This window comes from Urocampus carinirostris, chromosome 17, assembly GCF_059441175.1.
Source record: "Urocampus carinirostris isolate Australia breed hairy pipefish chromosome 17, RoL_Ucar_1.0, whole genome shotgun sequence".
In the NCBI taxonomy this organism is placed as follows: Eukaryota; Metazoa; Chordata; class Actinopteri; order Syngnathiformes; family Syngnathidae; genus Urocampus; species Urocampus carinirostris.
Window position 1 is genome coordinate 22692582 of NC_142365.1, and position 27226 is coordinate 22719807.

Consider the following 27226-nt stretch of genomic DNA (forward strand, 5'->3'; position numbering starts at 1 on the left):
TTCTCTGAAAATTTCAAATTCTTTGACATACAACTTTTTTTAAAGTCGGGGAAATAGTTACTTTCATTGGTAATTAGGTACTTTATTTCAGTCACTAACTCAGTTACTTTTTGGAAAAAATAATGAATAACTATAACTAATTAATTTTTTTTAAAGTAACGTGCCCTACACAAATGATTTCTTTAGATCTGTGAATATACGAGGAGGAAGACTATGGCTCGTTAGTTAGCATTGCTTATGCTATCCTCAGTTTCTCTAAATAGCGCCCTTTCTGCTTTCCAACAAGGTGAGCCACCTCATAAGACGGCTGCACAATATTCGTTTGACTATGGTGTTGAAAAGTATAGCTGTTTTTGTCGTCCACTGTTTACTACGGTTTACTATCGTATGTCATGGTGTTGTCCCATGGTTAGGTCAGGTGTGTTCAAAGGGTTAATAGAACATTGTTACAATTGCTTTCCAGGAACTAACTCATTTGTAATAAGTTCCTTGTCAAAACACCTACCCCTAACTAAAGTAGTTCACTTTTTGGAAATTTCAGAACTGACACTATCTCCATACCTTAATGCCTGTGATGAGCTGAGAACCCCCCTGTCATACCTTGGCTATACAAAAGTGGTAAATGTGTTTTTTTTGTCGTTCACCGCAGGTACAAAGAGTTGATGACGGGAAAAACTGCCAGAGAGATCATCGCCATCCTATGGATCTTGTCCTTCATCATCGGGCTGGTCCCTTTTTTTGGTTGGAACGTCAAGCACTCCAGTTGCGCCAACTCGACGTCAAACAACGCCACCGACGGGCAGTGGGACGCGGAACCTGAAGGGCGTTGCTTAACACCCGGGAGCTGCAAGCTCCAGTGTTTCTTTGAGAGCGTGGTAGACATGGAATACATGGTCTACTTCAACTTCTTTGTGTGTGTGCTGCTCCCGCTGCTCATTATGCTGGGCATCTACATGAAGATCTTCACGGTGGCCAGGAAGCAGCTGAGGCAGATTGAACTCAAATGCGTGTCCAACAGCGACAGCTCACACCACAGCCTGCTGCAGCGGGAGATCCGCGCCGCCAAGTCGCTCTCCATCATAGTAGGACTTTTCGCCGTCTGCTGGTTGCCCGTACACATCCTCAACTGCCTCACTCTCTTCTACCAAGAACTGCGCAAGCCCGAGGCTGTCATGTACGTGGCCATCGTCCTGTCCCACGCCAACTCGGCTGTCAACCCTGTCATCTACGCATACCGTATCCAGGACTTCCGTGACACTTTCCGCAAAATCCTGGAACGCCACGTGCTCTGTCGCAAAGAAGAGCTCTATGTCGGCTCAGACGGTAGCCGGCGAACCAAGGACCAGACCCCCATGACTATGGATCCCCTGCTCTAGATTTTGCCACTACAGTGGTACCTCTTCTTACTAGCTCAATTTGTTCCAAGATAGTGCTTGTAGCTCGAATTGCTTGTGTAATAAGCATTTTTTCCCAAGACAAAATAATTAAAAACTAATTGGTTCGTTCCGGTCCTTCCAAAATCTTCAAAGTGAAAATAATTAAAAAAGGCTGATCTCATTTTGCCCATTTCAGCTCTAATCCAGATCGTCTCTGTCACTGGTGGCAGAAAACAACGACGTTCTTGATTACTAATAATGTCACGGTATTCTACATAGTCTGCCTGGCTGTGAGTAGGTTTTGCGTTGTGTTTGTGAGGTTTATTATGGCTTAATAGGAAGGATTTGTGATCATTAATGAGGGAAACAATTGGTGGAGGTTGACAGGTATGAGCTTGAGAGATGTCGATGATACGTAACCTGTAGTACAATTAAAATTAAAGTTACAGTAACTTTAAATTGAATTTTACAGCACACTTGTTTTTGCCTTTAGTAGTTTGCATGCACAAACTGGTTGAGCTGTTGCTTATGGTAAGCAGTCTCGAGCGGTCAATAGAGGCAGCTTTTGGGACTGGTCATAGACTGTATTTATAGCGAGGTAGCTTTTTGTTGAAAAGCAAAAAACTCGCATGCTGAAATCCTCATGTTTAGAGGTGCTCGTATAAAGAGGTACCACTATATTTCCACTGAATGTTTACATAAGCGGGGTATGATGTCAAGAGCTCCTCCAACTTTTACAACGTGAAGGATTTGTCGTTGTGGGGTCACACTAACGTTAACTGGATGTTCGGGATTGGGAAAGAAACCCAAACTATGAATCATCCTGAAATGATATTTATCGCTTCGACTAAGCCCTGGTAGAAATGAACCAGTTCTTTTTTACTGCCAACAGTCAGTGCAAGTGTTAATTTATTAAAGTAATGTTTTTTCCGTAAAATATTGTATTCTATTTTGTACTACTTGTGGACTTCAATGGGTATTTTAGAAGTACTTCTGTGTTTTTTTTTTGCATCCGTTCACAAAGGTTCTTTAGACAAGTGCATTGCAGAAGGGCAGACAATCTAAAATGGGCCAAAAAACATTCATCGGAAATTGGAGATTACTTCACCTGCTCTAAATTGTGCATAGTTGTGAAAGAAAGTGAAAGTAAAGAGTTACATTCTGCGCATACACGCCAACCTTTCGACATTAAGAAGACAGTAGATGTTGTCGCGCACCTTAGTTTTATGCACGAAACACAATCCATCTCCAGAATATTAAAAACGACAACATGTGCTTGTTTGAAACCAGAAGTGGAAAACCTTCACAAAAATGGAAATCGAATGTAATCAATGTAGCAGTTTATTCACGCACATAGACTTAGTCTCACTTCAAAATAAAGCAGTCGTAGACTAAAATACTAAAATACTAGTCTTAGGTCAATTTTGTTGTAAATTTAGAAAAAACAGTGCGTTTGAAAATAAATCGGTAGATGTTTTTAATGTCTGTGTCGCTCTTACAACAATTCCTTTAAGCTATTTCACAATTGCATTATATGCACCTAAAAGATACCCAGCAAACATAGAACTGCTGACTACAATCAGCTAAATATCGTTCTATAACAATCTGCTAAAGGACAGCTCGTCTTTCCCCCCCTTTAAACTTCCTAAAAGTAAAAAAAACAGAAGTACAAATGTTGTCAAAGTACCTAGAACGGATTATTTAGTCGGTAAATGTTATTTTAACTTTATTGCCAAAACTAAAGACACATTTAGTATACTTTTTCTGTCTTATATTTTAAAAATTCAGCCCATTTTCTATTGTGCCCGTCATCAGCCTCAAAAGTCCGTATTTTTGGGGGTTCCAAAGAAAATGTCTTAAAACAGTTTGGGGATATCAGTTATTGCCTATGTTAAATACTCTCGTGGGATCAAATGTAATCAAAATACAAATGGGACCAATGCAACTTTTTGTATTAATCATTCCATCCTGAAAGGTTTTCAATGATTAATTTACGCCTTTATTAAGTTAAGCAGATAACTGTTGCTACCCTTTATTGAACCTAGATTATCAAGTCGAAAATCAATATTGGAAAAGTTGCTAAACCACTCCGATGAAATCACTTGTTCAGTCAACACATTTTTGTGTTATTTATTAAACCTAACTTTCTGGGCTGAGCAAATGAGTTTTGAGGTCATTTGTTTAACCTGACATATTGAGTTTAATTAAACATCTTGGGTGGAATAAATACTCTGAAAAAAGGGTCATGTGAGCCATTTTTCTTTGCTAAGTGTGATAGAAGAAGAATTGCTCGTGTTGTTTTGCGGTTTATTTATTTGACTTAACGTTAGGTCGTTGATTTAAACCCAAAAGGTTGGTTTGAATTGCTAACCGATAAATGTAGGTTCGTGCTTTGTTAACCAAACCTCCCTTTTTTTTAATACTCCCTCGGAAACTTGATGTATTCTGTGAGGGGGTTTTCAAGCTCTAAAATGTTTTTTTCTCATAAAGAAATGTACCATTACCATGAAATACACATTAACCGGCACTTCCAAAAACCCTAATCAGATAAATGGGAAACAAAGTGCAAAATAAATAAATCCATCAGAATGCAGCTGGCGATGAAGCACTTATGCTCCTTTCTATTGATTCATTTTTCAAAGCCTGCCTTTTTGAATCTTTTGCACAACTGATAAGGAATGAGGAAGAACATTTTCTTACATGATAGGAACTTGAGCAGTGTTGAAATTCCACAATGAAACAGCTTATTTTCTGTTTTTACCTTTGTGTCTCTAATCATGAACCTTTTGTTTGCCATTTGAGCTATGTCAAGGGCTAAACATACACTACTGTTCAAAACCTTGGGGTCGATTAGTAATATTTTTAAGGAAAAACATTGTTTTTCTCAATGACGATGACATAACTTATCAGAAATACACCATAGGAATTGCGAATGTGTTAAATGACTATTTTAGCAGCAAATGTCTGTTTTTAATGCAATATCTATATATGTGTATAGAGGCCTATTTCCAGCAATGAAATGAAATGAAAATGAAATGATCTGCATTTCTATAGCGCTTTTCAAGTCAATGACTTCCCAAAGCGCTTTACAATGTGCTCCACATTTCCCAATAGCGGCCTTGCAGCCATGTAAGGCGCTAACCTGCTTATTGGGGGTATAAGGGGTTCAGTGTCTTACCCAAGGACACTTCGACATGTAACACGGACGAGGCGGAATTCGAACTGGGATCCCTTGATCCCAAGACGAGCGCTCTACCTCCTGATCAGCACTCCAGTGTTCTAATTAGTATATTATGTTTGCTAATTGCGTTGGAAGGCTAATAAATGATTAGGAAAGCCTTATTCAATGATGTTGGCACAGCTAAAAACAGTTTAGCTGGTAAGAGAAACTATAAAACTGACCTTCCATTGAGCTAGTCGAGTATCTGAGGCGTCACATTAGTGGGTGTAATTAAACTTTCAGAATGGCCAGTAAAAGAGAACTTCTGTGTGAAACAGGACGATTTATTGTTATGCTAAGAAGTGAAGGCTATTTCATTCGAGCATCTGCCAAGAAACTGAAAATCTACAGCGGTGTGGACTACTTCCTTCAGAGAACAACACAAACAGGCTTTAACAAGAGTAGAAAGTGAAGTAGGAGGCAGTACCAAGCAAGTGGAAAAGTACATTAGAATCGGACGTTAGAGAAATAGATGCTTTAAAGGTCTTCAATCAGCAGGTTTGTTAAATAGCACACACACAAACCCAGTGTCAACACCTACAGTAAAGACACGTCTCTGAGATACTGGCCCTCAAGGCACAGTAGCAAATCTGAGACTGGCCAACTAAAGGAAGAGATTCATATGGGCAAAAGTCAAGTCATGTTTATTTGTATAGCCCTTAATCACAGGAAGTCCCAAAGGCCTCCACAGACCACAGATTAATGCAAACTACAGACTATTATTACACCATCCCCTGATCTAAAACCTACATGAGGGCATTAAATACTCAAAAGCCTCAACAAGAGGAAAATGAAGAAACCTTGAGAAGTGACCACACATGATGTATTCCCCCTTCCAGGATGACCAGGATGCAATGGTTGTTGCATTAACAAACAATAAAATTAAAAATAGAATGTAAAGAACAAATAACTTGGACAACTTTTTTGATAAATAAAAGTGTGTCTTTTTGATCCAAATCACAGAATTGTCCGGGTAATCCCAAACCTTTGAACTGTAGTGTACGTACAGCTGTGTGTCAATACCTCAAACGGAGACACGAAAACCGTAACTGCACTGTGATGTTGTAACCTGTATATTGTAGGTGCCATTCATTTTAAAAAAAATCATGTTTTCAAAATGGAGGCGAATCAATTATCCTTGACCTGTTGCCTTTGTGTCATTATTTCGTTTTTTTTAATCTCCTCGAGAGGGTGCAATCTGTATTTATGGTCAAAGATTCTGTGAATAAAAGCCATGTTATATTGTTTTGGAAAGTTTATGTACTGTAAGCAACCGATAAAACTTGCCTTCATAGGCAAAAATAATCATGCACAGTCCCAACGTAAAAGCTAAAAATAAAGCAGCGCAATCTTAGTAAACAGACGTTTCCCTGGAAACAAATACAAAAGGATACCAGTAAAATAAAGTCTTAAAGACACTGCAAAAAAAAAAAAAAAAACAACAGTCATGGTTTTCCTTCCTGCTCTTGGTTATCATTGACAGTGTGGATTCAGGATCACGAGGTCCCGCTGAGCAGCGCCGTCATTTGCTCGTCCGACACGTTTTGATTACGAGTCGCGCCCACAGCCTCGCACAGGTAAGCGGCCAGGATGTGTTTGCACTGCCAAAATAAAAACAAAGCCCATACCGGTCAACCTCAGTCAATTGCTCTCCTTATTAATCATTGAAATTCCCCCTATTAAGCGATAATAAACCTTAGTACGTGCTACCTATTTACTCACGGCAAGACAGACTATGTATGAATGAATGAATGAATGGATGAAAACTTTATTCGAACATCAAAATAAAAACAGAACAAAAACAATAACTCAACAACAAAATAACGTTACATAATATGTTCGAAAAGGGTTAGTAAAAAGCAAATGCTAATATTACCTACCCCTTCATCTTCCCCACCAAATACACCAATGATAAAAAAACAATTGTAATGATATTAATAATAACAGTTATGAAATGAGAATAGCAACAAAAACACAAAGTTAACTCGACGCACTATTCCCAATCTCCCGCACCACTCATATCCCACCCTCCTCATCTCTGTATTCCGCCAGGAATGTTCCTTTGTATCTAAACCTGAACAAGTAGTTGCAAACCGTTCAAAAGCTTGACTCCACACACAGACGCACACATACTTTTCCTGGTGGTTCTCACTTTTGGGATTATGAATTCACTAAAGCTCCTTAAATTATAACTTCCCTCTTTCCGAATGAATAAATTATGGATGTCTTCTGGCACTATGTTTTTGTTGACCTTAAATAGCAGTTGTGCAGTGAAAACAATTACTAAATCATCTAATTTTAATAATTTGGACTACAGGAATAAAATATTAGTATTATTTCGATATCCTACCCTGTGTATGGTTCTAATTGGACGTTTTTGGAGGATAAAAAGGGGCTGCGGTGAACTTTTGTAATTATTGCCCCAGACTTCTGCACAACATGTTAAGTGAGGCAGAACTAGAGAACAATTTAAAAAATACAATGCATTATAGTTTAAAATTAATTTGGCTTTATTAATTATTGAAATGCTTTTAGATACTTTAGTTTGTATGTGTCTGATGTGTGTTTTCCAGCTTAATTTATTGTCTATTATGACCCCTAAAAACTCAATTTCTGATACAGCGTCTATTGCAGCACCATCCATTTTTACTTCTTAAATCTTGATTTGCCTTGCGATTACCAAATAATATTACCGTATTTTCCGCACTATAAGGCGCACCGGGTTATAGGGCGCACCCCGAAAAAATCATTTTGGTCCTATATTTGACATACATAAGACGCACCGGATTATAAGGCGCTACAATGGGAACGTCGACAAAACAGTCAGATAGTTCAGTCAAACTTATTACCCCCTTAACATTCCCAAAGCTTGCAAAGACGCAAATACGTGTCGAGAACACGTGCGGATGCGGTGGGCCGTACGATGTCACTCGAATGCATCGTTCCATCATTCGGAAGGTTAAAGTCTTGGGATTCAAGAAATGCCAACCATTCCTTAGTTTCTATTTTCTTTTTCGCTTGCAACTTTACTGTGCATATGACAAAAAACACTTGGAATTGAGTTTAATTTAAAAATAGAGGCTCCATTACATCATTTATCTGCACAGCTTATCACAGAAACATCGAGTTCAGTCTGAAACAAGATACAGGGAAAATATATAGCCAGAGTAGCTCACCGAAGTCGTTGTGTTCAATAATAATGTGCAGCCATGGTCCTCTTATATCCGTGAGTTTAGTAAATCCAGGAGAATAAAATATTTACAAATACAGAATAGTAAAAAAATGCTTTCTGTATGCCGTCAACCACGTGCTATACGCATTCATCTTTTTCGGCCAATTGCAGGCTTTGTTTTTCCGCTTCAGCCTATGCCAGCCTGTAAATGATAAAAAGGATCCGCCCCTTGACCTCTGAATAACTTTAGCCAATAGTGATCGATTCAAATGATGATTGACACATCTTTTTCGGCCAATTGCAGGCTTTGTTTTTCCGCTTCAGCCTATGCCAGCCTGTAAATGATAAAAAGGATCCGCCCCTTGACCTCCGAATAACTTTAGCCAATAGTGATCGATTCAAATGATGATTGACACATTGGTTAGCCAATGAAACGCCGGTAAATAAATCCCAGCATACACCGTGGACTACTTGGCGTTCGGGGGAAAATCTATTCGGCGGCTGCAAGTTAGTTGGAAGACTTTGCGACTTAATATTGATCCATAAATAAGGCGCACTGTATTATAAGGCGCATGGTCAGCTTTTGAAAAAAAAAAAAAAGACTTTTAGCTGCGCCTTATAGTGCGGAAAATACGGTACTTTGGTTTTATTTAAATTTAAAGATAATTTATTTATATCCATCCATACTTTTAGGTTAAATAATTCACTATTAATACAGGTTACCAAATCAATATAGTTATCATTTGAATAGAAAATGTTAGTGTCGTCTGCAAATATTAATATTTTCAATAGTTTTGAAACATTAAAAATATTGTTAATACAGTATATAAATTAAATAACTTTGGACCCAGGATGGATATATGTAGAATAAAAACAAAGATAATTTGTGCAAAAAGTCTATTTCATTTACAAACATACCAATACAAACAATTCTTCAGATTCCTCAAATTGCTGAAAACTGTCTCAAACAAATGATAAAGCATTGGATTGATTTTTCTTTATTATCATAGAGATTAAACATGGCACTCCAAAGTTAACATGTAATAGAGATTTAAAAAGAAAAATGAGATAAAAGACCGTCAGGATAAAAAGCTGTTTCATTGTGGAATTTCAACACTGCTCAAGTTCCTATCATGTAAGAAAATGTTCTTCCTCATTCCTTATCAGTTGTGCAAAAGATTCAAATAATATGTAAATGTAGTTTTTAGAGACAGGCCTAAGTTATAATAATAGTGATAGGAAATTAAAAGTAGTGCAATAATATTTAGCATAAACAAAGATCCAAAATAAGTTGCAGGATATATATTGTCTCAGTTTTGCTTGCTTTAAGGTGGTTATGACCTTGGGGAAGCGGTTTGTCCTTGTTTTAAGGCAGTGGTCGGCAACCACCAGGTACCTTTGTAGATTTGCATAAAAGTTGCCATTTTCTATAATCGGATTTATTCGTGTAGATACGTGTATCTTTCAATGCTTAATGACCCACACATTAACATATGCTCAGAATTGGAAGTCACGGGATTCAAGCCCAAATCAAGCCCCGTTGATAGGAGAAAGTATTCGATTGTATCCAATTATCATTTCTCATTTTTATCTTAAAGGGGCCATTGTGATACCAAAGATGTTCTGGCTGAACCCATTCCCATGATACTCCATAACAACATTCTACAAAGTGGCACCTTTATGGACCATTATGGGAATAAGTTCATCTAAAACAACTCCTGCACAATGATTGAGCAATCACGTGCACCTTCAAGATAAAAAAGGCAAGACGACCTGGAACCATGAGTAAAAATAGTGTGCTGATTAATTAAAATTCCAAGCAATTTCTCCTATCATCAACTGCGCTCTTATTGCTGCAATTTGGGCTTAATTCTAATTTCCTGGTTCTTCTATATGAAAAAGGTGAGCCAACGTGATGAACCATGAGTAAAAATAGTGTGATTAAGAGATACAATCTAATGCCTTTCTCGGGTCATTTAGATCCCCGGTGATCTAGAGAAGACACAGCAGTTTTAGGTTTATTATTATTTGGTAATACAACTTATAGTCCAACCTGGTTACATCGCCCGTGACTCTCCCAGGATCATCGGGTGTTTCGAGTCTTAGTCAAAAACCCTCGCCCAGGCAACCCAACCAAGGGTGATTGATCTCCCGAATTCAATCTGTGGAATGTTGGTAGAGCAGGACTTCTCTCTGGCCTGGGACACCTTGAACTCTTCTGCCAGACTGCTGACTGGGAGTTGCAGCTTGGTGTTGTGCCAAAACAAGGCAATGTTGCTCAGGCTCCGTGGCAGGCGTAGCCACCTGCCCAGAGATGAGCTGTTCATCCTCCCCAAGCTCCCCACTGTGGTCAAGAGGAATTCGTACATCAGCAGTGGCCAGAGGAGACAGGGCAGGATACAAGGCTGATGGATCCAGGCCTTAAACCTCTATGGAAGCCCCGACTTGTCCACAGCGGAGAGCCACGTGTTGAGATGATCACTGGTAGCTAGACGTGCAGCGGAATCCTTCAAATCGCTGGTTAAAAGCTTGCCCAGGCTATTCACTGGCTTTTCTGACACTGATGGAATTGTGGTGTCTCCCAGATTGAAGCGGAAGCGGTCGTTAACCTTTTCTTTCCTCAGGACTAAGGATCTGGACTTGGGAGGTTCGAAACACATAGTCAATGAAGGTTTTGGAGGGGCTGTCTGCATCTGGGCACTGATGATGTGGTAAATGTGAGATCATCCATGAATGCTCTAATCAGGGGTTACCGGGTGCCAGATCTGGACAGCGGATCTCTGCATTCCTCAGACTTAACCAGTATTTTCATAGCCAATGCAAACAGGAACACGGAAATTGTGCAGCCTATGATGATGCCTTTCTGTTGATGTCCCAGAAGACACCCTTTGACTAAAGTTGTCAAAATAGTCAAGGATGAAATTGCAGACCTTCTCTGGGACTTAGTATCTTCTCGGGGACAATTCCGCCAACTTGTTTAGTATTGACCCATATCCATTGGCGGGGTCCAGGCACAGTACTGCCAAATTGCCCCTGCTCTCTCGCGCCTCACGGATAAGCTGTGTTACCACACCTGTGCTCGATACACCCTGTTAAATTATTATTATCATCATCATCATTAGTATTATAATTTTTATTATTACATACAATATATTATTGATGGGGCAGGGAGAAAAAATAATATCAGACAATGAACCAGAAAAGGTTGTCGACCATTGTTTTAAGGGACCTGTCGTGCCTACCAGAAGCATAAAGGCAGAGCAGAACTTTGCAAATGTCTTTTGTCAATGGAAAGCAATCTTTCCAAATGCACTTTTACAACATTCAAATACTTTTGCCACCGAACGCAAAACGAGAAATTATCTTTTGTTGATGATTTAACCCATCAGGCATATTCGCCTTCAATTAAAACAAAGCATTGCGAGGGCCTGCGGCAGGTGAAGACGCAATGTGATTTCTGCTCATTGCTCTAAATGTCAAAGTAAAGACATTTAATCAAGTGCAAATAAATGGCAGAAGTAACTCTGATACCCTTTGGTAGCCAAATGCCAAGTCATCTAACTAGTGATGCGCATGAATGGATTAACGGGATTCCCACTCTAACAGCAGCGTAAGATCCGATCTAGGATGAATCAGCGGAGAAATATCTAGTGAAGAAAAGTAAAAAATTGTGCCATGATTAAGACACTTGTTGTGGATTGTGTCAGTCAATCTCAATCAAGTAGCGTAGAAGACACTATTAATTGAATCAACATTAACATAGACGCAGGAGTGCTACAAAACATTCTCTAAACTTCAATGTACTGTACTGACTAAAATTCAGAAGTCTGATATGATTTTTTTTATGTTGAGTCGCATGATCTTAAGCTCTTACATCCTTTACGCACATGACAAAGTGATAGAGAGAAGACCATGTATTGGTCGCAGAGACATCATGGCGGCTTAATAATATCAGACAGTTGAGGCCCCGAGTCAAACTTGAACGTCACACTGACAGCTCTGACCTTCTTTCATCTTTCTTTCACGGCAATAATTTCACCTGGTCTGAATGTGAAAAATCCTAAGCAAAGCCAACCAAGCATGTAGTCATAGGCTTGTACGTTTTGTACTGTTTGGCGTTCCCTTTTGTTGTGAGTCTGGAGCGTAGGGATGGTTTGTGTTGTGTTAACAGAAGAGGCGATCACAAAGTGCAGACCTGTGAGAACAAGTGTCAACACGTTGACTCCTCAATGAAATGAGATCAATGGTTGATTTCCCGAGTGCTTTGAGACAATTTTAGTCACATTCTTGGAGCAAATTCTACCCAAGTGCGACCGTTAAGGATGTGAGAGGAGCTTGTAACCGGTGCTGCTTGTAAATTTACAAATTGAAGTTAGTGAAAAGTGTGTAAGGATGTCAACACTACGTCATCTTCCCAACAATTTGCTTGTTTGAAGGGCAATATTTGACCACCAGATGTCGCTGTATTGTGTATTGCAACTGAAAACAAGTGCTAAAATGAAAACGTGAGAATACAAACCAACAAAATGACAAGTCCCAAGGTGCAACATTTTCTTCACATTTTTTTGCTCAGCCTTTTACATAGAGAAAACGGAAAAGGGGGAAAATATCCAAAAAAGAAAAGAAAAAGGCAAAAGAAGAAAATATGAAAACATATCAAAAGTGTAGATAAATAAAATAAGAAAATAAGAGAAAAAGAAAAGAAAAAAATGAGGGTACATGAAGAAAAAATAGTGAAAGAAAGATACAAATAAAGGAAAAAAAAAGAAATATAAAAAAAAAGTCGAAACAGAATTCAAAGAAAGCAAAGAAGATTTTTTCAAAAGTGCAAAGAGGAAACATGAAGAAAAAATAGTTTATATATATATATATATATATATATATATATATATACACACACACACACACACAAGAAAAGATCATCTGAAAAGAGGAATAGCAAGAGGAAAAAAAATCAAAAGAAAGGAAATTATGAAAAATGAAAAAAGAAGGAAAGAAAAAGAAAGAACATTTCAAGAATTAGAAAAATAAGAGGTGATTGAAAAGTGTCTAAAGATGTCAACAATACCTCATCTGCCCATATTTTTGCTTATTTGAAGGGACATGCTGTAATATTTGACCTCTATATGTTTCTGTAATATGTATTGTGACTGAAAATGCCTGCTAAAAAGTACAAAGAAGAATACAAACTAAAAGAAACGACAAAGTACAAAACTGCTACATTTTTCTTCTCATCTCAGGCCCAACCTTTTGCAAAGAAAGAAAATGAAAAAGGAAAAAAGAAAGATACAAAAGAGAGACAGAAAAAGAAGAAAATATTAAAAGAAAGTAAAAGCTTTAGCTCCTTTCTATCATATATAAGAAATCTAACAGCAAAGTTTGCGTAAGTTCTTTACATCAATATTTTGTGTTTTTGGGGGCTTTAAGTTGAAAAGTCCACGGGGGAAACCATACTACTTCCGGGTTTCCTGAGTCACCTTAAACAGACTGTTGCATGCCCAAATCCATCCTGATCCATTTTAAGGATTAACAAGGCAATGCTGTAAGTTCCCAAAAGTGTTTGTATGATGTATAAACAACTATATCTTGTAAGAGTTCAGACAAATGTAAAGTTTATGCACTTTGTTTCTGTGAACTTATTGGCACATGGTCTCAATACATTGTATTGTACTGTTGCAGTTTTCACCATTCAGAGAGGGGGACTCAGGCCTCAATAACACACCTCCTGTGGTCACGGTCCCTTTTAAGTAGTTTAGCTGGGTGTTGTATTGATGACACTACAATCGTTTTATAATCATGTCTTAAATTCCTGAATCCTAATTTAAAGGTGAAACTCTGAAAAGATCCACAGCCCTCTATCCAAGGCACACTTTTCATGTTATTATTTTACTAATCTGGCACCCATGAGAAAGTTTTTTTTACCATGTGGCCCCCAACTAAAAAGAGTTTGACACCCCTGGTTTAAAAGGTTATTAAGCCAATGGCCCAAATCTGACCTGATCGCGAAACATCTGTTAAACACATTTGAACTTCTGCATATTTTTCCCAGGATACACGCCCAAGTAACAAAACACAATTGACATCTGTGCATGTGCACAAAAAGAAACTAAGGCCTTTGATATATATCACATCGGCATCTGTGGGTGGGGTTTGAAATGAACATTCAGGTTTTCATGTGTCTCACCAGCAGTCCTTCGTTCCGCCTTAGCACCGTATAGGCAAAAGCTGGACACGGGCAGAAGTGGCATGATGTGAAGCACGTATACAACATTCCTGAGCCTCCCATGACCTGTGGCAAAAAATGGTGCATTCATCTTAAAAGGATGCTGTTTTATTGCAGTGAACTGACCAACAGTTCATAGTGCACAACGCCCCTCTTAAGAAATACAATGGATGGATACGACTTTTGCCATATTTGGGATCTCTGCAGTGACCAAAGTAGAAGATGCGTCAACATAGTAAAAGTAGGGAAAGGCAGGAAGAAAAACACGATTTATGGCATCCCTGTAGCCCCCGAACAGCAGGCAGGGCCTAATGTCTAAAATAGAAATAACTCAAAAGAGTGCTTGTAACTATCATAAATAATAATCGTGTTAAAATATAAAAGAAATGCTGCAAGAAATATCCAATTAAAAAGGCAACCTAATCAGCACGATGTAAAATATCAGTTCCAAAGTTACTGTCAAGTAGTGTTGCCTAAAACATTGGTTTATGCCAGGGCCACGCCTTTGACCCACCACAGGAAGTGGTGCCTAGCCGACCCAGGCAGTTAAGGGATCCACAATTTGTGAACCACAAATGAGTTATCATTTTAGTTGAGCTAAATGGATTTATATATGTATAAAAAATGTATATTCTGGTAAATCTGGACCGATAATTAAATTATATTAAATTTTAGATTCTCCTGGTTAATAAAGATGAGCGTTTAGGTCAATTGCTAGCTAAGGTTACATTGATTGATGTCACCATCTGCCAGCTAATTGGAGAAGAGGAACTAGAGAATATTTAAACATGATGTACCTGCTTGTCTAATGACCACCTGCCGGGTGTCTGCCACTGCCAAGAGTCTACCAAAGTCATTACGAAAGCTGGTCCTCGAAGGCCCAAACATATGTCAGTCAGATATCTACCCTATATTTCTTCTCCTGATTCAGACCATCACCTTATCAGCAAGTACCATAAAAGCCTGATAAGGAGTCTGATCATTTCAATTAGGTGTGATAGAGGAGGTAAGTATCGGAAATATGCAGAATAGGGAGGCCCTTATGGACTGTGTAACGGACATCCCCCATTTCTGATGTACAGTATACCTCCTCTAATACAACTGATTCAAATGATTATCTTACCAGCAAGCTTGGCTCAAGCCGGAGAAGGATCCTTATCAGTTGAAAGAAGAGTGCTCGAGTAGGAAGTATTTATTCTGACCTATGCAGAACAGGGGCCCCTGAGAACTGGTACAACACCCCGTTTTAGAGGTGTTCATCCTCCAACATACTTGATTCAAATAATTGGTGCATCAGGGTGCCATCCGGAATCCTGGTAAGGATCTTTATCGATTGAATGTAGTGTGTTATCAAAAGAAAAATATAAAATAATAGGGGCTTTTGAGTACTGGAGACAGTGACTATGTGCTTTAGGGGACCATCCATCCCTCCAACACATCTAATGATGATTATCAGATTAACAATAAACAATGAAGAAGCCTAACAGGGATCTTAAATATTCCAAATACTGTATGTGTGTTGGCAGAGGAGGAGTAAGAAGTATCTAACCAATGCAAAACAGTGGCCTTTGAGAACTGGAGTTACCCTGTTTTAGAGGTATTCTTCCTACAACACACGTGATTCAAAAAATGGGTGCATCAGAAAGCTCTGCGGTATCCTTGATCATGTGAGTGTAGTGTGTTAGCAAAGGAAATACATAAAACAATAGAGGCCACTGATGACTGGAGTCATTGACCATGTGCCTTAGGGGTCCCCTGCAAACTCTGCACAAGTTTAATTATTATCCTGAATATTTGAAATACTGTATGTGTGTGCTCGGACGCAAAAATCCAAAACCAAGCACAATAAACAGCTTCTCAAGTAAACATTACAGGCCTGTATGACATGCATATCAAGTTCTACAGAGGCTTAAAAATGAGAACAGAAAATAATATTTCAGACCAAAATGGTGGCCTTGTCTTAGATAGTCCCCTCCTCTAAGATGCCTAATTTGAACGACCAACTTGTCAACCAGCTCGATAGAAGCTAGATCTTTGTAGATGAGCTTCTACATCTCTTTGCAAATTGCAGTCAAGATTGTAAATCCTGGTCTGTTGAACAACTTGACATGATAATGAACATCTACAGTACCGAGATGCAAGAGCTGGCTCCATTATTTTCTGAGGCACCCATAAATTACCCGGCCCTGTGACCTACAGAAAACACCTCGTTTGTCCACCGTGACATTACGATATAAATTAGCCCCAAAGAAGCTGAGACAAAGACTAAGAAGACCTCGCTATCTATGAATAGTGAAGTGGGCGAGGCAGGATGTAGAGAGAAGCTGTAAAACCTGCAAAACTGAGCCAGGAAATGGCTAAGAAAGGACCGCAGTAGTTGAAATCCACCTCACACTTTTGGTTCTGTTTGTTCAATGCCTGCGTCATGCATCACGTGGCTTTGCTGGGCCCCACACAGCAAAGCTTGGCAGCTTAAGCCTTGGATTCGGCCACCAGCCGAGGGGCCAGGCCACCTTGGGAACGCACGACATGGAGCGCGGCGGCCATTCAAGTGAAAGGCTCACTAAAGCTCCAGCTTTGTCCTCGCCTGGAAATCCGGGTCTTGTGGGAACACCACTTGGGAAGCAGCCATTAGCCAAGGGCCGCAAAACAAACACAGCTTCAAGGAAATTCATCAGCGCTCGGGGAGCCGCGATGATGTGCACAAAATGTGCGCTTTGCTCTTTTGCATCACAAGAATTATAAATGTCGTTCAAAGGAAACAAGGTCAACATGTCAAGTCCAGATATTTGGTTTTACTCTTTGGGCTACAGTAATCCTTAGTTTTTTGCGGGGGTTGTGTTCCATTAAAGTCCAAAAACTCGTAGAAACATTTATCTATAACATCTTATCTCATCTCATTAGCTGCACCGCTTATCCTCAGTAGGGTCGCGGGGGTGCTGGAGCCCATCCCAGCAATCATCGGGCAGTGGGCAGGGGATACCCTGAACTGGTTGCCAGCGAGGGAGGAGGAAACCGGAGTGCCCGGAGGAAACCCATGCAAGCACGGGGAGAACATACAAACTCTGCACAGGAAGTCCGGTAGCTGGATTTGAACCCACACAGGAGGTTCCCAAGACCTTAGAACTGTGCCGCACACGCGCTAACCACTGCGCCGCCGTACTGCCTATTTATAATATAATATACAAAACCTGAAACATGAAAATTGTGAATGTGTTTTTGCTGTTAAAAGTGTCAAGAAAAATTGTTCAAACTAAAATATAATATACATGACTGTAACAAAATAACAACTATAGGTCTACAAATAGAAATACAGAACTGCAGTCTTTATTGTCATTATTAAATAGTACAACAAAATTGGAAAGCTTTCCCTTTCAGTGTAGAGAAAGCGACATGGAGAGCGGTCGAGCCGCTGCACGCTAGCATCAGAGATGCTCAGTTTGAGCCAGGTCTCCATGATGATCAAGACACAACAGTTACAAATGTAGCAGTTTCCAACGAGTTGTAGGTCGAAGTCAACTGTTGCTCGGCAGGCATGGCTTGTTACGTAGACACAGTAGGCCAGATCTGCGCTTTTTCATTCCTCTACGCCTTCATCTCTCTTCTCGGATCCGATAACAATCCACGGAACACCCAGTGGTGATCAGCATTTACATATTCATGTTCATAGTTTACATTTTCAATAAATTACTTTTTTCATGGCCTCGCGTATTCAACGCCATTGTCACTTACGTTCTTAGTTAGAGCCAAGGAAATTTGAAAAAAATGTACACAGCTTTAATTTTTTTAAAAATTAGGGGGGCGCGTTATACTCGAGTCCATGTTATCCACAAATAAATGAGGTATAGAACTTTATTTACATTTTAAAGAGGCTTCACTCTCAATCACAACTCTATCAAACTTGCAGTAATGCCTCAAAATACAAGTGTAATTAGTGACATGACCACTTTAGTATCTCAAAACACTACTGCATCTTCATCTTCAGTCTTAAACATGAAACTTGAGTAGGAAAATTATAATTAGGATACTACCACTGATTAGAAAACACAGTAAATACAAATTTTGCTCTAAAAACATTTTTTTTAAAAAGGAAACACGAAAGCACACAACTTTAACCAATGTACTTCTGTGTGGTTCTTCTTCTATGTGTGTGATTAGCTTAATAACATTACACTGCCACCAAGTGTCATTGTCCTGATACTGCAGGTATATAGCCATGCCTGGATATTGAGTTGCTGCCCTCTAGTCGCGGGATTGAAAATAAATGTTGCTTAGGTGAAAGATAGTACAACATTATGCACTTACTATAAGAATAGAATAGAATAGAATGGAATATACCTTTATTACCATTGTTATAAAATGGGTTTAACATATTGTGACAACAAAATTGGACGTGGCACTCCAGTTACACAATTAACTGTAATGATAAAAAAATTAAAAAGATAAAAAGATAATTTACACAATATTTACATAAGTTTCAAATAGTCAACGCTACCTCTAAAATTACCTAATCTGACAGACAATAATAAACATTGAGATAATGGTGTGAAATAAATAAAGTATTGATTGATTCATTTGTTTTCATTCAATGAAAGCTACTACAGCTAAAACCGCAGTAAACCCGGTCTCAAATAGTAAACTCTGCATCACTGAATTAAGGAGAACTCTCAAGTATTACAAATAAAACACAATGCATCACTTAATTTAGCAGCAACTTTAATAGACCTGCCTTTCATTTCAGGAACCTGAAGGAGTAGACGGGAAATTTGGGCCACAATGACCCTTATCACGGGGAGACACAACCATTGTGCCCCTTTTAATCCTTTGACATTTGTCAAAAGCTATACGCTCCAAATGGAGTCTTCTCTCAAAACACAGCTCCCACTATGATATTTCAGAATATTATCGTAATCTAAATAACAAACACCACCACCACCCGGAGCACTACCACCACCCAACATTCCTTATGAGAAGGTCAGTGAATGTTTGCAAGAGACAACGTGAAAAATCCTCACAGGAAAATGTCACGTCCTCATGGTTTATTTAATGCGTCGAAGGAAACGAGAGAGCGCATACCTGCGACAACGGCCCTTTTTTTGTCTCGCAGATGTGTTAACAGGAAATGACCAACATTATGAAGCGGTTGACGTACCAACTTCAACTTCAACATTTGACGTGGTGCCAAGAGAGTGGGCCTCATTACACTACTTCAAGGAAAAAGAACATATGTTCAACTTCCTCAGAGTACTTGATGTTATAACACTTGTAGCATAAAAAATAAACAGAAGCAGCATAGTCCCTCCAGTTTACCAAACAAAACGATTCTAATCAAGATGTGCGTGCAACACGAGCTAAGCAGCAAACATGAGCTAAGCAGCAAAGCCCATCTGTCATCTCCATGAATTACCTTTTATATAACTGGAGAGAGTGGACTCTCCCATTGTGAAGAGTTGGATTTCTGTTTTTTGCATACTTTGCCGCATGCTGTGCGTGGATTTGTTCCATATTATAGAAATGGTCTATATTGTCAGTTTTATAGCCCTTGTTAATTAAAACAACAGCCTCCCAGCATCTTGCACCTCTTGGGCACGACCCGTAGGGGGCAATGACGCTTCTCATAAAAACTTCAAATACGAATTAATGCCAGCTGCCGTTAATCACGAGGGTAGAAGAAATTCAACACAAAGTAAAGCCACAAGAGCTGGCGTGTTGGCGTCATTTTTGAGCATACTTGTTTGCTTTATTTTTTTATATTTAATAAGTGGTCACACTGCCCAGAAACAAGATAACAATTTTAAGCATTTACAAGAATTCTAGCCAAACCTCGAAAACAGAATACTAAAACTCAGGTATTTTGCAGGAAGTCAAGCACTCGTACACACTCTGATAGCATCTTCCTCTACCTCTTGTTCCTTTGGTGGGTGTTTTGTTGTCATGATGGCTTTTGGATAAATTAGACAATGAAAAAGATGTACGTAATGTAGGTTCGTCCAGCTGTTTCATGTTCATGTACAACTTAGACCGCAACATCATTGACGCAGAGGAAGACGCAGGCAGAAAATGAGCAGGGCAACTGTTGAGCTAATCAGAATGCAGAACGCAATGCACGATGAAAATCCGCAAAGTATGGAGACCCCGAAGAGTAAAACAGCGAGGGGTTACTGTATATTGCTTTTTTCATGTATTCTCTGAATCCATAATTAATGGTAATTTACTAGTAGGCCTATGGATAATATGCCAAATATGCAACTTCACACAGAATTATTTCTGTCAATGAGTAAATAGTAAATGGCAGTGTTTCAATGTTTGAATTAACATTACTGTTCATATATGTCCTTTTTTCTTTGTGAGCTACCTACTGTCATAATATTTGCACATCCTTGCCACATTATCTTCTGAAAAAATATTTGCACATGATTTCGCTACACATAACTCTGTTCCTTTGAGCTTTTTTCATTTCTAGGTTCTTTGATCTTAGACATACTAAATGATAAGATTGATGAATCTTAGCCGATTCAATAATCATGACCCAAAATCTTTTTTTTAAAAAATACAGATTATTGTATTTACCTGGTACAAATTTGCCCTGTTTGTTATGTAAAAGACAAGTGAAGAGTATGTCACTATATGCAACACATATTTGTGTAGCGTCTCTTAAAAGGATGCAAGCGGGTACAGGACTCACCTGAAAAGTTTTGCGCCCGCTGGGCGATGAGAGACAGGTGACTGCCTGTTGGTCGAGTAGATTCAAAGCTTGTACTGCACAGGGCCCAAAAACAAATTTCAGCCTGGATAGATAGAATGAAGAATAGTTGGAACCCCAAACTTGGTCAGTGGGTCAGTGTTTGATGTTGCAGACTGACAAAAATGTAATCTAATGCTCTGATTAGGTGTTGTTAACATTTTGAGCAAAGGCACACTTTTGTCCTTAAAGAAAATCTTTATGCACGGAGCCTTTAAAAATTTTAGAAAATAAAGAACCTTGTCAAATTTGATCATAATCTGAAAAAGTAAACATTGTATTTTCCACATTTATGTAAAGGTAGGTTTAGACATTTCCAAAGGTGGCCATTTGGAGACCACCAGTTTACAGCACTAAAACCTTTGAAAATGTGTATTTTACTTTTGCCCATTTTTTAGACATTTTGTAGATTTGTAAATGTTTGACTTCTCTTTCCAGAAGTCAATCAATGATTGTGCTAACTTGCGCGTAGTTATGGTGCACAAAAATGGTTCCCGAGTTGCATTTACGCAAATTTATTTTCATCACTGATGTGAATACACATTGAAAAATTGTATACATTGAATACAAAACTTGCATACATGTATGTTAGGAATTTCATGTGCTAATCAATGTTTCAATCAACATTTTATTCGGCTATTACTGGCTTCAGATATTCGAAGCTAAAAAAACGCGATCTTGGTTTTTATCAATACAGGCCCTTATAGGCTAATGCGGGTGGTGGACCATGAAAAAAAGCCTGCTATTGGCCGAGAGTGGTGTAAATCAAAAGGACAGAGGCTAACAGCTATATTGGGAATTTTACAAGTTTTTCTATTGGTAAACGGAAATTATGTGGTGAAAATAACGGATTACGACAAGGAACGTCCAACAATGCAATAATGCTTTTAGGTGGGGTTTTTTTTAAGATGCTAGCAATATCGTTTGTTTTAGAGTAAAAAATTTTACAACGTTGGATTTACTGGCCGGTCCTGGAAGTAACGACTCCATGTGTGCGTACATTCAACTCATTTGACGACTGCCAGGGAACATACTTGGTGAGCTATGCCGGCTTTATAGTTTTCGAGTATCTTGTTTCAGACGAATTGTAATTTTTCTGTGATGAGTACATTTATATAAGCATATCATGAATCGCAAGAGTTTAAGCTTTCTAATAATGTGTGGCATGATGTATTTCAGTTCACAATTCACGAATCCTTTGACCACCAGGGTCTTGAAGGCCCCACTTTCTGTGGTGCCTCTTGGGCAAGTACAGCATGGTGGCGCCCATTCCTCTGCAGGTCATTTATTTGTTCAGGGATTTGCTCCTCCACATGAAACAAAGAGTACTGTTTTCAATGGTTACCAGTAGCAGGAGAAGCCTCCTAATCTGACACAGATACAGCACCTTTATCATCTGGTGTCCATTGTTTTTCGGTGTAAAGCGTGATGCCGCTCTTCTGAAATGAGCCGGGTCTTGGCATTGACAGGCAGCTGCGTGTGTGTGACAATATTGATACTAGATTCAAAATCATCGGGGGAAAGTTATTTTGTTCCGAAATTTAGAGAGGACCTGTTTTGTTCATATTCACATTGGTGGCCTTAAAAAGTTGAAAGTCAAATATATTTCTATTAAGTTTTTATTAAAAATGCCCAATTGAGTTCAAAGAGCCCTTATGCTGTATTTTCCACTGTGCCTATCTGGTTTTATCTTTCTTTGAGGAGAGATGTTTGGGGTGGAACACATTAGGTTTGAGGAATGAGGGGCTCGGGGGAGTGTTGGACACTGGCATCACGCTCATTCCCGCAGGGTTTTTTTTCTCTATTTGTCAGTATAGCTCCATAACAATTGAGCAAGGCCAGCTACGCTTGCGGGACTGGAAGATGCTGGCTGATCTTGGCTGGCAGCTTGCGTTTCCTCCAGAGATCGCATTAGCCACTCTGGTGCTGTGGTCGACATTATGGAATAAGGCATTCATCATCTAGCTCACGGTACTTTGTGAGGACTCAGTGGATTAGGCTTTTGAGAGAAAACACCTATGCTATGCTGAGCTTGTTGCTGAAGCACAACATGGTGGCTGGAACATTAAGGTCTGCCCAGTGGAGGTGGGCTGCAGAGGCTTTGTTGCAAGATCCACCAACAAGTTATTGGTTGACCTAGGAATCGGGACCCAAAGCCTGCGTGAAGCCATCAAAACAGCATCAGAGGAAGCCGAAAGATGCAGCCAGTGGCTATTTATCAGGAGGGAAGACCCCTGCTTTGCCCCCAAGTAGCAGGTCAGAAGTATGTGCCAACACAAGGAAACTACATTTATCCAGTGTTCTGTAAACTTACGGTAACATTTTTCTGATTATTTGATCGTCACTGTGACTCAGGAGGTCATACATGTTATTCATTTTATTACTATATTTTTAACCTGATACACTAAAGTATTTTATATTGCTTTCTAATAAGAATAGCAGAAATAAAACTCTATATGAGCAACCATCTGCGAGAGGAACAAAATATGTTTTACAACGTTCAAAAATTATTATTTTTTTTAAATCTTTTGGTAAAACTGAGAAAATAATCATTGTAAAGAGCAAGATTATGTGGAATGTTTCTTACTTTATTAGATGTATTATTGTTATTTTTACAAAGCAATATTAAACAGCATCATCAAATGAAAAAAGTAATTACATATATTTATGGCTTATCTCTGAAGAGCAGGAAGACGCTTTACACCGACAACAACGGCGACCAGATGATGATGGTGCTGTATGTGAGTCAGATCAGGAGGCTTCTCCTGCTACTGGTAACCATGTTTTTCATGTGGAGAGCAAACTCTAAACCAAAAAGAAAACAGCCTGGAGAGGGATGAGCACCGCAAGGCAGTACTTACCAAAGACACAGAACCGGAAATAGTACTATGACGACCCAGGTGGTTAAGGGATCTGACTACCTTAAACTTTAGTTGACACTCTAAATAAGGAGGGAAGACGTCGATAGATTTTGAACTTGCAAGAAAGCCCGGCAGACGGATTTTCAGATCCGAAAAATTCCATCCCTGCAGCCTACAGGGTGTGGATATCAAAGAACTGCAAAATCATTGGCTCATAACAAGAACGATGCAAAATTCAACACTACGAAGTACAGCTAATCTAAATAAGAAACTGTCATTCCATGAAATTTCCTTTGCACTCGTCCAATAGCCAAGGTCTCACCCCACACTGATTGAAAAGCATTGCTCTAACGTATTAAAAGGCTTTTTTTTCCAAATATAAAGACAAAAAGATTTGCTCATAAAAGAAAAACATCAAAACCAGACAAACCAGTCAGTATGCTGACTAATACACAGGATATCGTTTTCTAATTCTACCCGAGAATATGATTGTTAAGTAAAAACACCATGTTGGATATATCTCAAAATATATGAAAGGATACATTAGCACGACTTTGGGTTTCACAGACTATTCGTCACAATGCAAGTCACTATTCTTCCTCAATGCGGTCAGTATATGTTTCAAGGGAAATCACACTGATGACTATTTGTTTCCACACACATGAAATACATGTTGTGTAACAGTGGTCTTTAAATGAGGTTTCATAACCCTGAGGGAATTTATAATCAATTTGAAAAGAAAATGTCCATTTTACAATTACCTATTTTCTTCACTATAAGGCTCACCAAGCAAAAAAAAAATAGTTTTTTTGGCATATGTATTTCATACATAAGACACAACGGACTACAAGGCGCATGAAATTGAGACTACAGTAACACAGTTGTGCATTTTTTGTTTAATATGTGGTGCTATCTCAAACCAAAAAATATAGTATACAATGGGAGTTGAAACCAAGTAATAGCGGTGAGAGCGCCTTCACATTACGACCAAATCACCAATGGTACACAAGACATACAGGAAAGCATTATAGCTTATCTGATCCTCTTACTATTTTTAATCAAAGTGCCATGCACTCATTTGCACAGTGCATTCTGACAGGTGAAACAGTTTCTCTACTTCTTCACTTGTGCGTCAATAACCTCCATTCTCTAACATTCATTAATGAAGAAGTGAAGAGACCGTTTAACCTATCAGAATGCACTATGCATATCTGGACTATCACTGACACTTCTCAGGGTCGATTGCTGTTGCATACCATGTTTTGTAAGTTAGGTTAGTGACGTTTATTGATTGATTCAAATAATTGCTCAAATATGGTATTAATGTAAACCCATGCATACCAATATTTGCTGTATGCAGTTCCAATCTTCTGCAGTAGGTAAATATGGCGCACCGGGTTATAAGGTGCACTTTCAAATTTCTGGCCAAATTAGGGTTTTTAGATCTGGTTTGTAGCCTGGAAAAAACTGCATTTGAAAGTGGGTTGCACAAAATGAAATGGGGCTCATGGGAGGGCTTTTCGAACAGGTTAGAATTTCTTATCTGAGGGTTCGGATCGGTCCGTTCCTGTTCTCCTCTCAAGTTCAGAATACATTAATGTCTTCTTTCCTTATTTTAAATGTCTACTAAACTATACAACCTATAAGAACCCTAGAGTTTGGCATCATCTTTGAGAAAAAGACATGGCAGGTCAATATTAGTTAGGAAGGCTACTTACGCAATCAGCATTTCATCGGGGACTGCAAAAGATTGAAAGAAAATACAGTCAAATACAAATAATGACTAATATCCAGTTCCTATATCTATATTTATGCTCCATGGATGATAATCATCAGATAAATTTCACGCACCAGAAAACCAATTTCTGGACCAATGAATAGCGGACCTAAGCAAGTCATGCCATCTAGTGGTTGTTAGTCATACGTAAAAAAAAAGAGCCAAGGGAAACTATGGATTTGGGCTAAGGGTCTTTTGGTGCAAAACAAGACAAAACAGAATTTTAATGTCAAAGGAACCAAAAAGGAAAGAAATGCAAACGTGTTTTTGCGTTTGTTGTACATAATTGGTCAACTCGTTAGTTTTACGACATGTTCGTCTTCCCACCCATTTCAAGTGAAATAAATAAAGATATCAAAGGTATTTCACATCGATGAAATTAGGTCAATGCATATCCACTTCTTCCCCAAATAAGTTTTTTGTATGTCTTGAGTTTTACAGTCGGGTCCACTAACTAACCCAAGACATTGCCGGCTTTTACTGGTACGGACCTCAATTATTGTAAAAAGTATAAACCTGTCCCTCAATGTAAAGTCACCTAAATGTAAACAAAATATTTGGGCAGTGGTAAGAGCAAAATCAACAACGTAATAATAAACCCGGGGCAAACAACCTGGCAGTAAGCCCATTGCATTGGGGAAAAAAACTCCCAAAAAGAAAGTAAAAAAGAAGTTAAACAAATGAAATAAACTCAATTAACTTACTTTGAGCGTTTTCCTCGTAGGTTTTTCGAATATCTCGGAATAGTTGTTCTGCCACTGCAGGTAGTACTGCTGGCATTTTTCCACGCGACTTCTGTGTACGGAAGTGATAAACCAATCAAATACAGCTTCCGGTCAAAGACTTCCTGTTAAAGCGGGGACAGCGGTTTGCGGCTCTAGAGCGGTAAATCGGTCTTTAGCGCTGCCCTGTTGGATTTAGGGATCTCCAAGGTGGTGCCCGTGGGCCCCAGTGTGCACACTAGGAACAGCTGAGGTGCCCGCGGACCTGTTTTGAAAATAGCACACCAGCAGGGGGCAATTGAAAATTTTCTAGTAAAATTACTTTTTTTAAGTGGTTGGCTGAGTCTAATTAACCCTACTGCCAAAAATGAATCTATTAATAACTTGGTAACATAGGTAATAAGTTGCTATTTTACAAATACATATCAAACTAGGTGCCCCCTGCGCCGATTATAAACAAAAAGTAGCTCTCAGCTTGAAAAAGGTTGGAGACCCCTCCTCTTAATTTTTTTAGGAATGTTTAAAACAGGAAAAGGATTGCTGAGGGAAGAAAATTTGTTTTTTTGTGAGGTGTTTTTTTTCCTTCAAGAGAGAAGTTTATATAAAAACAGTCCACCTTTCTCAAGCATCTTTTAAACCACTGCTTCACAAAAAACATTTTAAAATTAAGAAAAAATGCAGGAGTTAATATGAAATAAAAATCCATTATTCAGTAATAAATGATTCCATTTATGGGGTATATTTACCGGTACATGAAATGGACAGGATTTATTCTTTAACCACTAAATGTACTGTTTTGTGTAGCGCCACCAAAAATGAGTACTACAAAGCTCAACGATTGATAAAAACTAGAGACTCAAAGTGACCAAAATTCACAAATTTTCTCATTAAAGGGTAGGAAAATAAGAAAAAAAATAGAAAGACATGAAAAAGAAAATAAAGAGGATATATTTTGTCCATAAATATAATTTGAGCAAAATCTCTATGATCCCAAATAATATTGCAATTTTATGAGGTTATTATTGATGCTTTCTAGATATACGTTGCAACTGTAGCTGCAGTAATTGTTTTATAGCAATACAAGAATTATTGAGGGTTGGATTTATTTAGTCTACTGAAAGGATAAGTGTGAA

General features: G+C 38.7%; 2 protein-coding genes across 4 annotated transcripts in view; one reads left to right on the forward strand and one right to left on the reverse strand.

Moving 5' to 3' along the window:
• The window catches only part of adora2b (adenosine A2b receptor), a 23090-nt gene extending 17247 nt beyond the window's left edge, over positions 1–5843 (forward strand). The window contains exon 2 of the mRNA XM_088320555.1: positions 650–5843. Within this exon, the coding sequence (XP_088176681.1) occupies positions 650–1376 (727 nt within the window). The 3' untranslated portion in view covers positions 1377–5843. The remainder of the gene's footprint in view (positions 1–649) is intronic.
• Positions 5834–26221, reverse strand: zswim7 (zinc finger, SWIM-type containing 7). Of its 3 annotated transcripts, none has more exons than XM_088320557.1 (5): positions 26076–26215; positions 25313–25334; positions 20677–20779; positions 13953–14057; positions 5834–6197 (listed from the first exon to the last, which is right to left on the reverse strand). In XM_088320557.1, exons 1-5 carry the CDS (start codon positions 26149–26151, stop codon positions 6093–6095), a joined length of 411 nt encoding a protein of 136 aa, XP_088176683.1. In that variant the 5' UTR covers positions 26152–26215; the 3' UTR covers positions 5834–6092. The 3 variants fall into 3 exon arrangements, with proteins under 3 accessions (XP_088176683.1, XP_088176682.1, XP_088176684.1); XM_088320556.1 differs by lacking the exon at positions 5834–6197 and adding an exon at positions 9977–10857 and having other exon boundaries at positions 26076–26221; XM_088320558.1 differs by lacking the exon at positions 5834–6197 and adding an exon at positions 11905–11963 and having other exon boundaries at positions 26076–26221.
• Between the last annotated feature and the right edge of the window lie 1005 nt (positions 26222–27226).

Excerpts from the sequence above, each read along its gene's own strand:
- zswim7 (XM_088320556.1), bottom strand. The coding sequence starts at position 26,151 with ATGCCAGCAGTACTACCTGCAGTGGCAGAACAACTATTCCGAGATATT. Across the intron at positions 25,335-26,075 it reads CTACGAGGAAAACGCTCAAA|TCCCCGATGAAATGCTGATT; the intron begins GTAAGTTAATTG and ends AATCTTTTGCAG. Across the intron at positions 10,858-13,952 it reads GGCGGAACGAAGGACTGCTG|GGTGTATCGAGCACAGGTGT; the intron begins GTGAGACACATG and ends ATAATTTAACAG.